General features: G+C 33.6%; 1 protein-coding gene across 5 annotated transcripts in view; it reads right to left on the bottom strand.

Annotated features, from left to right (window-relative positions):
• Positions 1-15,756, bottom strand: part of ANLN (anillin, actin binding protein) — a 50,770-nt gene that overhangs the window by 12,028 nt on the left and 22,986 nt on the right. For 3 of the 5 annotated variants that reach the window (XM_074367233.1, XM_045516955.2, XM_074367235.1), the window contains 13 exons: positions 13,542-13,652; positions 12,577-12,815; positions 11,728-11,873; positions 11,301-11,448; positions 10,261-10,396; positions 9,443-9,625; positions 8,021-8,147; positions 7,350-7,398; positions 7,201-7,257; positions 6,559-6,597; positions 6,261-6,282; positions 5,250-5,353; positions 4,447-4,500 (listed from right to left, as the gene is read on the bottom strand). In XM_074367233.1, coding sequence (XP_074223334.1) covers positions 4,447-4,500; positions 5,250-5,353; positions 6,261-6,282; positions 6,559-6,597; positions 7,201-7,257; positions 7,350-7,398; positions 8,021-8,147; positions 9,443-9,625; positions 10,261-10,396; positions 11,301-11,448; positions 11,728-11,873; positions 12,577-12,815; positions 13,542-13,652 — 1,415 coding nt within the window. The remainder of the gene's footprint in view (positions 1-4,446; positions 4,501-5,249; positions 5,354-6,260; positions 6,283-6,558; positions 6,598-7,200; positions 7,258-7,349; positions 7,399-8,020; positions 8,148-9,442; positions 9,626-10,260; positions 10,397-11,300; positions 11,449-11,727; positions 11,874-12,576; positions 12,816-13,541; positions 13,653-15,756) is intronic. The other 2 variants (XM_045516956.2, XM_010955398.3) reach the window with 2 other exon arrangements.

Consider the following 15,756-nt stretch of genomic DNA (forward strand, 5'->3'; position numbering starts at 1 on the left):
ATGAAAACTACTCTAGGCCATCTGGATCCCGCTCTCCTTAGAGTATCTGTCTTTTAGGCCCTGAAACTCCCGGTATATATTTTCTTACGTGTCCTAACCCGCAGACCAGACACCTCTGCAAAGCAGATCCTTGAGGTCAACTATTGTGTCTTTCTCATGTTTGTTTCCATATCCTATTGCCAAATCATATCTAGATATTCAATAAATGTTTGCTAAAAGAATATTATTTTGTCAAATAATACCCAAATACTCCTATTGAAAAGAAGAGGGTGGAGAATGTGTTACATAGAAACAATAAAATATTATTCAGCCATAAAAAAAGGAAATCCTGTCAAATGTTACAACATGAATGAACCTTGAAGACGTTATGCTAAGTGAAATAATCCAGTCACAAAAGGACAAATACTGCAGGAGTCCACTGGTACGAGGCAACGTGAGTAGCCAACTCATAGAAGCAGGATGTGTAATGGTGTTTCCTGGGGCTGGCAGGAGTGCGGAAAAGGGAGTTGCTATTCAATGAGCACAGAATTTCATTCATGCAAGGTGAAAAACTTCTAGAGATTGGCTACAATATTGTGCTTATAGTTAATAATACTGTACACTTAAAAATTTGTTGAGAGCAGACCTCATGTTATATACTGTTTATCCCAATAAAATGTAAACTTCAGTGTGTCAAAGCATTCTGTCAAGAAAGTAAAAAGACAATGTACAAAATATGTGAAAATATTTGCAAGTCATATATCTGATAATGGTTTAGTACCCAGAATATATTAAAAACTCTTATAGGTCAACAATAAAAAGATAACTCAATTAAGACATTCCAAACAACCTAATTTAAAAATCGGCAAAGGACTTGAGTAGGCATTTCTTCAAAGATACACAAATAGCCAACAAATACCTTATAAAATGCTCAGTATCAATAGTCATGAGGTAGTAACTGTTAGCTTGATGACAATAATGATGAAGATGAAGAGAAGGATGAGGATTCCAATGGAAATCTCAGATTGCCATTGTGCCCAGAGCCATTTAGTGAAGAATGAATAAAAAGGAATTTGACTTTTATTGGAAGCACATTGTTTTGAACCAAAATAAACATAAGCTAAATTACAAAACAAATAATAATTTATTGAAAGCAGACTTTTTAAATTATTTATTTTACAGTTGAATCACTCTGTATCTATAAAGTTTTTCTTATTCGTTAGATACAAGGTGTTTCCAACATTTATAATCCCCAAATTTATGCTATAGATTAAACCACATTGTGGCTGAAATGTGTCCCCTCCCCACCCCTTACCTAATTCACATGTTGAAGTCCTAACTCCACCACAGAAAGTGACTATGTTTGGAGATAAGAGTCTTTAAAGAAGGTTAAATTAGTTCATTAGTATGGGCCCTAATCCAATAGGATTTATGTCCTTATAAAAAGAGAAGATTAGGACAGACACTTACAGAGAAAAGACCATATGAGGACACCTAAGGGAGACAGCCACTTACAAGCTAAGGGTGAGCGTTTAGAAAAAAACCAACCCTACAACACCTTGATCTTGGACTTCTGGCTTCCAAAACTGGGAAAATATAAATTTCTATTGTTTAAGCTCCTCCAAAAAATTAGTCATTAGGGAAATGCAAATCAAAACTACAGTGAGGTATCACTTCACACCCAATATGTATAAATCTACCCCAAAGGAATAAACGTTATCTGAGCAATAATTACCTAGCAGGTTATACATAGATAAAAATAAAGTTGCCCTATGATGTATAAATAGAGAACTAATACATCTCATGATGACAATTTTCATCAAATGTTTGTGCAATTTTACTTCCAGGCAGATTTCTAAAATTAAGGATCCCATATCTAGCACAAGTCTGCATAACAGAGAGGGCAGAAAGCTGCAGACATAGACCTGACAGTGAAAGCCAATGTTGAAATCTATCTGAAGAAGATTTGTTTAAGGTCAATATGAGAAGGTCTGGAAATGTCCTAAATCCCCATGCCAGATGCCATTACTGTCATGATGCACTGACTCTTCACTCCCAACCATGGCTGATGTGCTAGCTACAGAGACATACACAAAAGTAAAGACAAGCTGAAGAGGGGATTCCTGGTCAAAAAGTATACATTTCAATAGACTAATTTTATAAAACAAACCCCCCAACTTTCTGAATTTAAAGGCATCTATAAAGTAGAATCAAAACATCATATGCCTCATTATCATATTTGTTATAAATTCTCTTGCCTTTTTCTTTTCCATACTGTCAGTGTTAAGTTCCTTAGTCTCCCAATGCTAAGTCATGGTAGTCTACTGTTTAGCCCAGAAAATGCTGCTAGTGAAAAGAATCTCATAGAGATGAGAATCTTCCTTCTACATCTACAGCTGTGAAAAGTAGACAGTATTCTTGGTGAGAAGCTTATCCTGATGAAGTGAATTGAGAATATTCACAGAAGAGTCAATGTCACTACCCCCCAGTCCAGTGTAGAGACGTGTGAAAATGTACGATCCTATTCTGTTTTCTGTTTAACGAAAGGTCCTTTTAAGATTATCAGCATCTCAAAAGGTTATTGTTAAGAGCTGTAAAATGTAGTCCCTATAGTCAGGGTGACTATATAATTTTTTATACACCAGGATTTTTCTGATAGAGAATAATTATACCTGTTAATAGTTATACCAGGCTGACAAAATCACGCCTTCTACCTAGCATAAACCAAGATAGCTTTGGACACGCCAGAACACCTACTCACTTTTCCTACAATCTCAAAATTCTTCAGTGTCAACAAAATCGGTTGTTCTACTTCATAATTGTATGCCCTAATACTGTCTAAACTGACATCTCTATTTCCTAGAAGGTATTAATACCCTTGAGGTTTAAGTCAAAAGATGATTGTGGGATATGCTTCTCTCTTTATCCATAAAAGTATAGTAAAACCTATGATTATTTTGGATTCTCTACTCAAAGAAACAATTTAAGAGTCTGTGACTCACTGAGATTCATAATTCAAATTCCAGGATGCCAGACTTTACATCAGATACCTACAACTTCAAATAAGGGAATCCACTATCAGTAGTATCCTAAATTTGTAGAGCAAACAGCCTGGGTTAACCACAAAAGAAACTGCATTCTGGGGATCTCAGAGATAATTCCGAGACTTGTCATTACTGGTCAAGGTACCAATAAAATAAGCAAATGCTCCCTTGCACTGACGTTCTCTGGTAGGATATGAGAGACTTGTCTACTCTCTCAAATTTAATCAAATAGGATTATTATGTGAGTACAGAAGACCATCCATTTTCCCCACCAATTTAAACATCTGAACCTAACTATTTTGAATATTCTCCTACATCAACTACAAGATATTAGAACAAATATTTGTTCCCCTTACCACTCAAAAAAGCACATTTGGGACAAGTTTTACACCTAAATTGTATTGTATTTGACTCAGAAAGAGATTTTAGAGTTTTGGACACAACCAACTAAATTGAGTGATTTGATTTTACACTCAATCATGTGGTTGGAAATATAAGTTATATTTCAAAAAAATTATTAAGAAAATGGATATATCATAATTTATTTTTAACTTATGTGACATTTTAAATTAAAATGGCAGCAAAAAATTTTTAAAGAGCAATCAGTCTATATTTAACATGTCATTGAAATCTCATTCATTTTAGAGATTAATAAAATCTCTTACAAATATAGAAATTGGCTATGTGACAACACTGAGTAAGGAATACAGTTCATAGAACTCCAGTTCTTATGTTTACATAGTTTGCAAATCTTATTTTTGAATTTAAAATAAAACAAAAAGTACTATACAGCATTTCGCAAATTAGCATTTCCATATACCCACAAAATGCTTGAAATGATCTTCACAAAGGTATTAAAAATCCTTTTAAAAACCTTCTAAAATATATTATATTTAGTAGAATTTTAGCATGAAATGAATTTTAATTTTGAAATTAATAAAGCATCACCTACATAGCAACATACCTATTAGCCAATTAAGATCATAAAAGTTTTCTACTTTTATGTAAAATATCATCAGCAGTTTGTTCAATAGACAGGAGGTAAACAATATTGAACAGATTTTAGTTTTAGACATAGTTATTAATTTGGCATTTTGGTACCCAGAAAATCAATGCTGAAATGACTATAGAATCTTAAAGAATTATAACATGAAAAAAAAGAATATAGGAGAAAAGCCCAAATTACCAAACATGCATGAAAAAAACTAGAGAACTTTTAAAGAAAACTTTAAAGAATTATAAAAGTAAAGAAAAAGATGTCCATCTACAAGAGTCTAAAAGAAAGAATAATGCACATAATTCCTTAATTATTCAAAAACAATCAAGAAGCCATGAGAGTGGTTAGTAAAACAAATACGTAAGCGCCAAAAATTAAGGAGTGATTTTTAAGCTCATTAGTTTCAAGCAAAGAAAATGTGGCAACCTTTTCCTGGAACATATAGCCCAGTAGCTCTCGCTCTTTTACATCATAATTTATCTAAAACAAACAAAATAAAAGACAAAGAGAAAAAAAGAGCCAGAATCACTCAATTTGTTAAACTAGCTGAATTACTAAATTAAAAGTTACATGATTTTTTAAAACATGTCTATATTCTGACTACAGAAATCTTTTATTATAATATTTTAAAATACTCTATATTATATATACAGCAGGAACCAACCCTAGGACTAAAGTTTGCCTCTCATTGTCTCACTACTTAAAATGGTCATGTTAGCTATTAAAAGTTAAGTCATATCACATTACGGTGAAAAAGTATTCAACAGTGACATTATACAGATCTAAATTGTGAAGACTTAAATTTGGAGAGGAAAGAATGGGAAGGAAATCCATCAGATTCATGAGTACTTCTCTAAGAAATTAACCTATCTTTCCCTACTCTGTCAAAACTAAATCTATAAAATGTTAGTCATTTCATAATATTAGTTTCAAACAGGCAAGAAACTACATTTAAAACTCGTAAGCTTAACATCTACATGCAAGAAGTAATACTTGTTTAGTCAGAATTGCCATTTAGAATAAACCAGTACGTGCTGCTGTGAAGACTTAACTATTAAGATAAAGAGAGAAATACTTTCAACATCAAAAAATGTATCATGCAAATAAACCTATGTCTAGTTAAAATTTACAATTCTAACAACATACATTTTCAGCCAAAGATTTCAAAGTACTGGGGCATTTCCATTGACCTAATTTTTCAATCAATCAATAAATAAATTTTGGATTACCTTGTCCAGAGCAAATTTCGTGTTTCCTATTGAAGACAATGACAGCATGTAGGATCCAACAAGGGCAAAGTTGCTGGTCCGCACGGCATTAAGACTGGCCATAACTAAAGAAAACAGAAATGAAGTTTAGTTCAGAGTGACTTTGGTAAGTATAAATAATAATTCCTCACCCCACCCAACTGCCATGGAAAAAACTGCTTCATTTTCCTCTATCTCTAAATATGGTGTGGGACGTGGGGTGGGCGGGCAGAATAAAACATCAACATACTTCCTAATGAAAGGAAGCTGTTAGGTACTTTATATTTAACTTAAGTGAGGTACAGGCACTCCTTAATATTTGGGACAGATGTGTTTCTAAAGACACAGAACCTAAAAATGTGTACATATAACGTAGCTATAAGAAGACTTCATTGCTCCAGTCTAGGATGACAATGAGCAGCGGAGACTTCATCTGCACGGTTCTTCTTAGTTACTCTCTTGAGCCAAGGAAAAAGAAATATAACACCCAAAGCTGAGTGAAATCAACTCAATCCTAATCCCCTTTGGAAAATTTAGGCCCAACGCCACTCTGGAAAAGTCCTTTCCTGGCTTACTGGCACTCCAGTTCCCAGTGAACTAGAAACGTGCTTTTCTGACATGATACAATGCCAGTCAGGAGCAGTGAAGTTAAGAGGTAAATTCCGCAGTGTGGTTAGCACAGAGCAAATCTACAGAACAGGAGAGGCAAGGGTGAAGAGTGATGCTGCCTGCGGCAGCTGTCAAGTGACCAGGCACCACAAGTGTCCTGCCTGCTAGAGCCCGAGTAATGTGATGTTTGCTGGCCTTTGCTGGTATCGGATGGCAGGCTATTCCGGCCAACAATCTTAAAAGCTACCAAAAATCATATAGAAAATATTATTCAAAGGAGACTAAGGTAAACACTCATAAATCAAGATGCCCACGTGTACAAGTATGCAATTGCTTAGTTCTTTTCCTTATTCTAGTGTTCCAGAAAGTTCAAGACCCACTTACCTGAAGAATGAAGGGTGCTTTTCTTAAAAAAAAAAAAAAAAAAAGAGAGATGTGAAGAACAGAAGTTATTTTCTTTATTTGATACAAAGATTTAAATATTAACTACAAAACTCTCCAACATTGCAAAGACTACATTTCAGAAAACATGGAAAGTATTTTTTTCTTTTTAGTATATTTTAAAGTATATTTTAGAAATTTCCAAAGCACTAAGGGCTTAGAAATGGTTAACAAACTTACAATCTTATGTGTAAGATGAAGATTTCTCAAGGAAGCTCAGTTTTTTAAAGATTCTACTTACTGTGGTTATAGATGTGAGGAGTCGCTTAGGAGTAATAGCCTAGAAAAAAAGATAACGGTATATTTCCTATTAAACATTATGATTCAGAGCTTAAACCCAACCAAACTTGAGATTCTCCCGCACAGTAATAATTCTTAAATATGAATACATTATAAATGAATCCTTTATTAAGGCTTTATCCATACTGTTATTCCTTTTTCATTAAAGCTAAATACAATTCTTCTAAATGATGATTCAGGAAAAGAACAAAAGAGCAAAGCCTAGGAAGGAGGGAAACCAAGCTCGTTCTGTTCCGCACACTTGTGGTGACCATATTATTCTTATCAGTCAGACTGAGAGGAGTTAGTGAGAAAATTGTTCAGAGGAAAGGCTTGAGAAAAGTTTAAAGAGGTAACAAAAGTTAGTTGTCAAGTAAATATACAGAAAATAGGATTATCCAGCCTGAGTGTATCAGCAGCTTATACTTAGGATCATGATCACTCACTGTAAGTTTACTCTTAATATTCATACCTACTAAATGCAGTAACTAGGAATTTGGGGCATTAAGATGACCCCAAATAATTAAAAATTATACATAAATTAAAACTGACATTATACATGCTATTTTTGATTATATTTTTACTGGGTTTCTTTCATTCTCACCTTTGACTTGTATGCCTTTTTTTTCTTATCAGTGCCTGCGGGATCTTTCTTCTGCACCTACACATAAACCCAAAGCAAAATTAACTTAAAATCTGATACCTTTAAGAAAAAGTCACTATTAGTTATTTTAGAAAGCTTTAACTGCTTACCAAGCTGTAAACTTCAATATTTATTTCAAAGTCATTGGACACATCTTGCCTGGGAAAATAAAAATGTCAAATTATGCCATTAAAAATGATGCCACAAATACTGTTCTAAGACTCAGAGAAAAGGAATTTACTGTGTTTTAGAACTAAAGACAATAGTTATAAACCATTAAAGAATATAAAAATTAATGAGAATGGTCTATTTTTTTCTGTAATACAAGTCAAACATTTTCTTCATTATTTTGCAACTCAAGATTATCAATAATAAAAGTAATTTTTTTTCACACTGGATTTTGACCCTAGTTTCAAAATAAATCTTTGACACTGAATATAAATGTCTTTCACTGAGACTGAATATTAAGTATATATAAGATTTAAAGCATATATTAAAAAATTGTGGTCCAGATTTTATGTGTATGAATAGTAAATAATGTTAAAACACTTCAAAATATTAAACACCTATAGTCACGTGGAAGAAATGCGCTACTCAATTGAAGGAAACATCAGAAACATAAGAGTTAAACCAACAAATTGAAAAATGAATTACCTGTCCATATAAAAAAGGATGAATATACTGCATTTCAAAAACTGTAAATGCTACCTGTATGCTTAGAGTGTATTAACTCTATTAAAAGAAAAATATGTTTGAATCATCAAAAGCCTAATTTACTCACAGAGTAAATGTAGTAGTGAATGTTAGAGCGTCGCCGTTAAGAGAATTTGAAGTACTTGCTAATGGTGTGGCTACCATATTTTCAGCTCCTGCTTTTAGTATAATTAAGAAATAGTAATTCGCTGCATCTGCAAGAAAAAAAATCACATTACATAATAAGCACAAGAAAAATCAGATTTAGATAATCAGCATTCTGGAAGACCAAATGAATAAAGTAATACTGCAAGTGATTTACACAAAATTTATTTAAATTTTCTAAAGTCAACTTTCCAGACACAGAAAGATAAGCCATAAGCAGGTGAGATGCAAATCCTGGATAGCATCACCAAGGTCTCTTCCTACTGTGTGAACTGTAATAACTTCACCCACATCTCTCAACTTCTGCTGACTTCAAATTTTACCTATTGACCCCAAATTCTTTAGCTAATAGTATCTATCTCAAAAGGGTAAATTATGGCTTGTTATTTCAAGACAGATGAAAATACTGTATTTCTGTGAAAGTTACTGGGAGTCTAATAAAAACATAAACTATTTCTTCACTGCCTGTCATTAAATACCCATGTATCTCAGGTATATACTAAATTAACAATAGATTAATGCCCACACCCCACCAAAATCAGACAACAGCACAAATTAGAACTTAAATTACCTCATTCCTACACTAAATGCTCAAACTTTTAAAGATCTCCATTCTTCACTTTCCCCGTATCTCAAATTCACTTCTCACCTAGCCCTCTATTCCCTCAAAGAGAACGTTTCACACAAAAATATAAAGCCATCCATAAAAAAATTATCCAGAATTTAATAAAACTTGTATTTTATTAAGCCTGCTATATGCCCTGCCCTGTTTTCAGATCCTGGTGCCATAGCCTCCGTTACCCACTTTGCTTATATGTGATTTTAAGTAGAATAGTTTAGAAAAGTTTACTTATTCAATCTAGAAAAATAAATGGAATAAAATTTCAATAGAAGTATCTATACTATGGTACTTTTCACTCCTAGAATTCATAGTCTAGTAGTTCAGCATTCATAGAACAAATTTCTATAATGGAGTGAATTTTAAATAGAACATAGTAAGTAAAATAAATTCTGTTAGATGTCCTTCCACAGTAAAGTTAATGAAAGTCGAACGATCTGCTGTGTCAGGATAACTCATCTTGGCCATTTATTTTATGTTCAATATTATGTTTAACTAGCCTTACTTTCAGTTAGAGCCATGTCTGTTATTACGTGGATCAGTAAGCCCATAGATGAAATTCCTTAGTTATTTTTATATACATATCTTCATAAAAGGAACTAAAGGCCCCAGATACAAGCTTTGCATCTTTATGCTCTACTTGTTCACATCTGCTCAATTCCAATCTAGGTGAGGTTCATAATTTAACATATAATCTAGAAGGGATGCAAATAAAAATCACCATACCTGGTTTCTGAACTGTACTGCAGACAAAATCTGCTTTTAGAGGCAAGCGGATTTCTGACAAAGTAACTGATCCCTTGGAAGGGACAAATTCACTTTGGGATATGGGACCAGCCTTATCCTTCCTCTGTGGCCCTTCATTCTTCAATTTATTCAACTCATCAATCAGAAGTGTTCTCTTCTCAGCTATGTAGAAATATGCAAATTAATATTTCAAGTAATAAAACTGTAATTGTTTCTAAATAAAACCAATTTAAGAAAATGCACTGACATGGCAATTGTACACAAGACCAAAGGCAAAATCAGTAACTCTTTCTTTACACAAACAGGTGGTAGGGAGTTGGGTAAAACTTTGATTGCCCATCTGTTCACCAAATCCTTGTAATTCAATAATTCAACTTTTGGTCAGTTTTCTTGTGTGATTAATCTCTCCATCCTTACACACCCTGTCATCCATCACCACACATACACACACACAACAAAATTCATATACATTTTTTAGCTATACATATATACATAGGTGCAGAGACAATGTGTGTGTGCGTGCGTGTAAATATAGTAATACATTCACTCTTAGCATACTCTTTACGACTACATTTCTTCAAATGTATTCCAGGTTCTTTCACCCTTTCATGCAAACTATAGTTTACTTTACATGCAGAGTTTTCACAAATCGTGTAAGAAACAAAAAATAGATCAGCTGAAACACATGATCAAAAAAGCCCTTTCTCTAAAATTCGAAATTTCTGAATATACTAGACCAAATGAGTTTTCCCTGGTTTGAAATTGTGTTGGAATTGCTTCAGGTGTATCACACATACTTGCAATTAGAAGAAGTCTTTCCGCTTCAGCTTCTTCTAGCGACCCTTTTCCATGCTCTTCATCAACACAACAGTTAAGAGCCTGGCTAGCTTGATAGATCACTGTCTGCTGCAAATTTATTTCATTATTGAGTTCCTAGTGAAACCAATGAGAGGAGGGAAAAAAACCCACATTTTTAATCACCATTTTCACCTTCCTTAAATTTTAATTATAACTTATCCAATTAGATAATTTCCAAAACCTCCAGAGAGTTAAGTCAAAATGTTACAGTTTCACTATTCAAGTTTCTAGACTATGTACCAAAAATATCTAACATGCTATAATACATTAAACAATAAACATTCTTCCTTGTGAAAAGACTTTCAACTCATACTTATTCAAATTATACTTTTATTAAGGAGCTATATCTTACAAAGTAGAGATTTAGAAATTAATGATTCATTTTATTTAAATCACATGTATGTTATAGTTTTTCAAATGCTTTCCTTAGCATAAAAGAATGCCTAAGAGCAAAATAAATGTCACATTTCACCATCACCTAATTTATAGTTATACTTTAATGATATTTATGAGAAATATTCTTTTTTAAACACCTTTATTGTGGTATGATTCCTGTACAGTAAACCACACATATTTCAGATGTACAATTTGATGAATTTTGATAAATGTAATATAACACCAATGAAACCACCACCACAATCAAGACAGCTAACATTTCCATCACTCCCTAAGAGGTGCAAATTTCAAATTCCCAATTTATCCCTTCCCACCCCCTTTACCCTCTGGTAACCATAACTTTGTTCTATGAGAAACATTCTTAAAAATAAGTATTTCAGCAATATCAAACAAGCGTCTAACTTTTCCAAAAAAGGGGACCTTTCTCAAACTGAATTTAAGCATAAACTACTGAGCTCCTATGTGTCAGACACTGTTCTAATCACTCAGGATACAGAGATGAATAAGGCGGGCCCTTTTCCTCAAGTAGATCACAGTCTCATGCCATAAACATTCCAAATCCCCTTTCCAAAGAAGTACATACCTGCATTTTCTGTTTGATGTTAACCTGACAAGGAAAGCCATTCTCTTTTTCATCCAATTTTGAAGAAACATCTTCCTTCCGAACAATCACCTGCTTTATTGAAGGACGGTCTGTTTCTTTGACTCTTTGAGATCTATATGCATCAATGCTTCAGAAAATAAGTTATACTCTGTTAGAAATCCAGCAACACACTAAGCAGTATCCCTTATTGAACATATCAGCAGAACTCGATATTGATACTGCAACATATCAGCAGAACACTCCACTAGGATAGAAAATGCCATTGGGTGAAAGCAAGGCTGACCAAAGCTATTCCAAAGTTTTATAAAGATTAACATTAATAACATTATAAGTATAAATAACACAACTTGTTATGGCAATTTAAACCATGACTTTAGTGAGTGAATGTCTTCCGAAATGTTCTTACCTATAAGGAAGATCACGATCTTCAGAACCAAGGCTATCACCAGACTCAGCTCGAGGGACACGGGGTCTCCGGAATTTTCCTGGCTTTGGACTTTCATCACTTATGCTGGTGTCTTTTAATTCCAACCTAGACGAAGAAACTAAATTCTGCAGGAAAGCACATCAGAGATTAGTAGGTTTTATGGATGACATTGATTCTAAATGAGAAATCGGAGGAATTGAATGAATTCTTATCTATTACTAGAAAATAAATATCCAGTAAGTTGACTGATTCATCATAAAAACAAGGCAAACTAAAATAAGTTCCTAAAAAGTGTATGAATAGAAGTTCAAAGTCAGCTGAAGCCTACACTGTAACTCTTTTTAAAAATATTTCTAATTGAATCAATTTCCAAGCAAAGCTACAGTTACTCAATTTAGGGTGATGGCTAATAACAGGAGTTAACTCTCAATAAATATTAGTTATCTGTCAGGTGATAAATACAAATAGGATTTAAGATTCACTTCAACCCCATGATGTAGGTATGTTTTTAACCTCATTTAACAGATGAAGGAACTGTGGCAAAGAAGGTAAATAACCTGAGCAACAAACATCAGTAAATGACAGAGCCAGGATTTGAGCCCAAATGGCTGGCCTTTTAAGCCATGTTACAGTTGGGATTTTACCTAAGGCCAACAGGAAACCACTGAAGAGTTTTAAATTCTCTTTTAAGAGAATTAACATTGGGTTTACAAAGTACCCCTGGCTACAAAGTGTCAAACCCCCACACATCAACTAGAACAAAAGGGGATCCCAACACTACTTAGTTTCCTTATGTCCTGGCCCTGTTAACATTTAGTCTTTTCTTACCTCTGGACTTACCACACCAACTGTCTGTGCTAATGGAGTAAGTAAAGACATTGAGGAGATATTCAGCGCATCCTCCTGTTCTTCGCTGCTTTCTGCGTCTGCTTCATCTATCTCCTCTTGGATCTTTTCCACATCTAGTTCACCTTCCTCTAGGACATCACTGAAGATGTCATTAATTACTTTTGAACTGTTGATATCATCGTCATCATCCACGCTCATCTCAATTTCACGTACCACTTCTGAAAAATATTTCGATAGGTGAATGCTGTGATATAGACCACTATATATGCTAACATTCATATGCTTACTCAATAAACAGGGGAGAAAACGCTAAAAAAAAAAAAAGTACCTCCTAAACAAAACAAAACAAACAAACAAAAAAAAACAAAAAGAAATAGAATACTAATAATATAAAGTTCCAACAACATTTTTAAGTAATGAAGGTGGGAACTATCAAAAGCTGATTCAGTGCTTTGGGTTTAAGAAAGAATATTAAGTACGAACTCAGACTGCAAGATAATGACCAAAAGCTTCAGCTTTACAAAAAACATTTTCAAATAATTCTTTTCCTTTTGTTGGGAACTGCCCTTTCATATTGCACTCAACAACAGGAAACCATTAATATTATTCAGGACGAGTTCACAAATAAGCTCCACGGGTCACTAATTCTTCTAACAGTACACGCAGAGTGTGGAAGGGCAGCGCATTCCTTTCTCTGTGAAAGTGAGCAATAGCCTTTATCAGATTTTCACTGGGGTCCGTCTGGACCTAAGGATAACTGTGAACAGTACTGTATCTTTGTGGAAGCTAGAGTACTTCCTAGTTGGAAAAAAAAAAAAGACTATTATAAAATCACAAGACATTCTGAAATACAGAACACTGTATATTTCAATATGTGTTTCCATTAATATACTATTTCTTATAGTGTGTCCAGAGTTAATAAGAAATAAACAATGAAAACCAACCAGTCTGCTGTTCAATCTTTGGGTCTGATGTTACTTTTAAGGACTTGTCCTCTTCTAAAAACAATGTTATTTTCAAAGGGCTAGACTTCGTCATTTCACATTCAGTAAAACCTAAAAATATTTTAAGAAAAACCATATGAATATATATAAGAACCTAGAAATTTTTGATTAAGGAATCTTATGTATCTTTTTTTTATTATAAAACTATGCATTTCAAATCTAGAGATGTACAAAGAATCCCCCAAAACACCTGCCTTCTCTTAACTTTCCCAACTCTCTCTTCTTCTCCATCAAGAGAAAGGGGACATCAATATTACCAGGTTATTCCTTGTCTTCCAGCTTTCCCCCGTATGCATACATATGTGTATATCCTTTTCTTTTATCAGAAAGTGATACTATACATGGTGTTCTGCACTTTGTTTTTCATTTTAAAAAAAAAGTATCAATACAAACACTTAACTAGCAATAGAAAAAAACTACCTCAACATAATAAAGACCATATATGAAAAGCCTACAGCTAACATTATACTTAATAGTGAAAGACTGAAAGCTTTTCCTCTATGATCAAGAACAAGACAAGCTAGAGATAAGCCCACTCTCACCACTTCTATTCAACATAGCTTTAAAAGTTCTAGTCAGAGCAACAGGCAAGAAAAAGAAATTAAAAGAATCCAAATTTTAAAAGAAGTAATATTATCTCTGTTCACAAATGACATGATCTTCTATATAGAAAACTCTAAGATGCATAATATTTTATGATACCCAAAATGGAGTATAATCTATAAAAATTTTGAATCATGTTATACACCTGAAACTAATACTGTAAATCAATTATAACTCAATTAAAAAAAAAAACTTTTGTGTATCAAAAAAGACAAATGAGGTAACAAGGCAAACTATGGAATGAGAGAAAATATTTGGAAATCATATATCTGATAAGGGGTTAATACTCAGAATGTATAAAAAACTCCTATAGCTCAACAACAACAAAAAAATCAAATAACCTTATTAAAAATTGGCAAAGGACTTGAACAGACATTTCTCCAAGATAATATACAAAAGGCCAACAAGCATGTGAAAAGACACTCAATATCACCAATCATAGGAGAAATACAAATCAAAATCACAGTGAGCTAACAGTTCATACCTATTAGGATAGCTACTATCAAGGAAGCAGAGAATGACAAGTGTTAGCAAGGGTGTGGAGAAACTGGAACACTTGTGCACTGCTGGTGAGATTGTAAATAGTACGACTGCTATGGAAACCAGTAAAATGGCTTGTCAAAAATTTTTTTAACCTTTTTTTTTTTAATGGAGGCACTGGGGATTGAATCCAGGACCTCGTGCATGCTAAGCTCTACCACTGAGCTATACCCATCCTCCTCCAAGCTTCTCAAAATATTAAAAACAGAACTATTACATGATGAAGCAATCTCACTTTTGGGTATACAGCCAAAAGAATTGAAAGCAGGGTCTCAAAGAGATATTTGCATACCCACCCGTGTTCATAATAGCACTATTCACAATAGCCAAGAGGTAGAAGCAACCCATAGGTCCATCAACAGATAACAGATAAACAAATGTGGGAGATATATAGAAGGAAATAGTATTTAGCCTTAAAAAGGAAGGAAATCCTGTCACATGCTTGACATGTGACTTGTCAATATGGATGAACCCCGTCACATTATGCTAAATTAAATATACTAGCCACAAAAAGACAAATATTTTATGATTGCACTTATGTGAGGTATCTAGTCAAGTTCATAGAAACAGAAAGCAGAATGCTGGTTGCCAGGGGCTGAGAAGAGTGGGGGATGGGGCATTGTTGTTCAATGGGTTTTGAGTTTCAGTTTTGCAAGATGAAAAAGTTCTGGAGATCTGTTCCTTAACAATGTGAATATACTTAAAGCTACTGAAGTGTACACTTAAAAATTGTTAAGATGGTAAATTTTAATAAATGCTTTACCACAACTTAAAAAAATTTTTTTTTAACTATGATATGTTTAATGTCATTACATGCAAAGCTACCTTAATCTTTTTAAGCAGCTACATAATATGTGATTACATTGATTTAGCACAGTTTACTTACAGTCTTCTGTGGATGGGCATTTAGGTTGTTTAAATCTTATTACTATTAAAAATGGTGCTACAATTAATATCTTCATACGTACATCTTTGCACATTAGTTCTAAGAACTCAACTTACAGAAACACTT

This window comes from Camelus bactrianus, chromosome 7 (genome assembly GCF_048773025.1).
Source record: "Camelus bactrianus isolate YW-2024 breed Bactrian camel chromosome 7, ASM4877302v1, whole genome shotgun sequence".
In the NCBI taxonomy this organism is placed as follows: Eukaryota; Metazoa; Chordata; class Mammalia; order Artiodactyla; family Camelidae; genus Camelus; species Camelus bactrianus.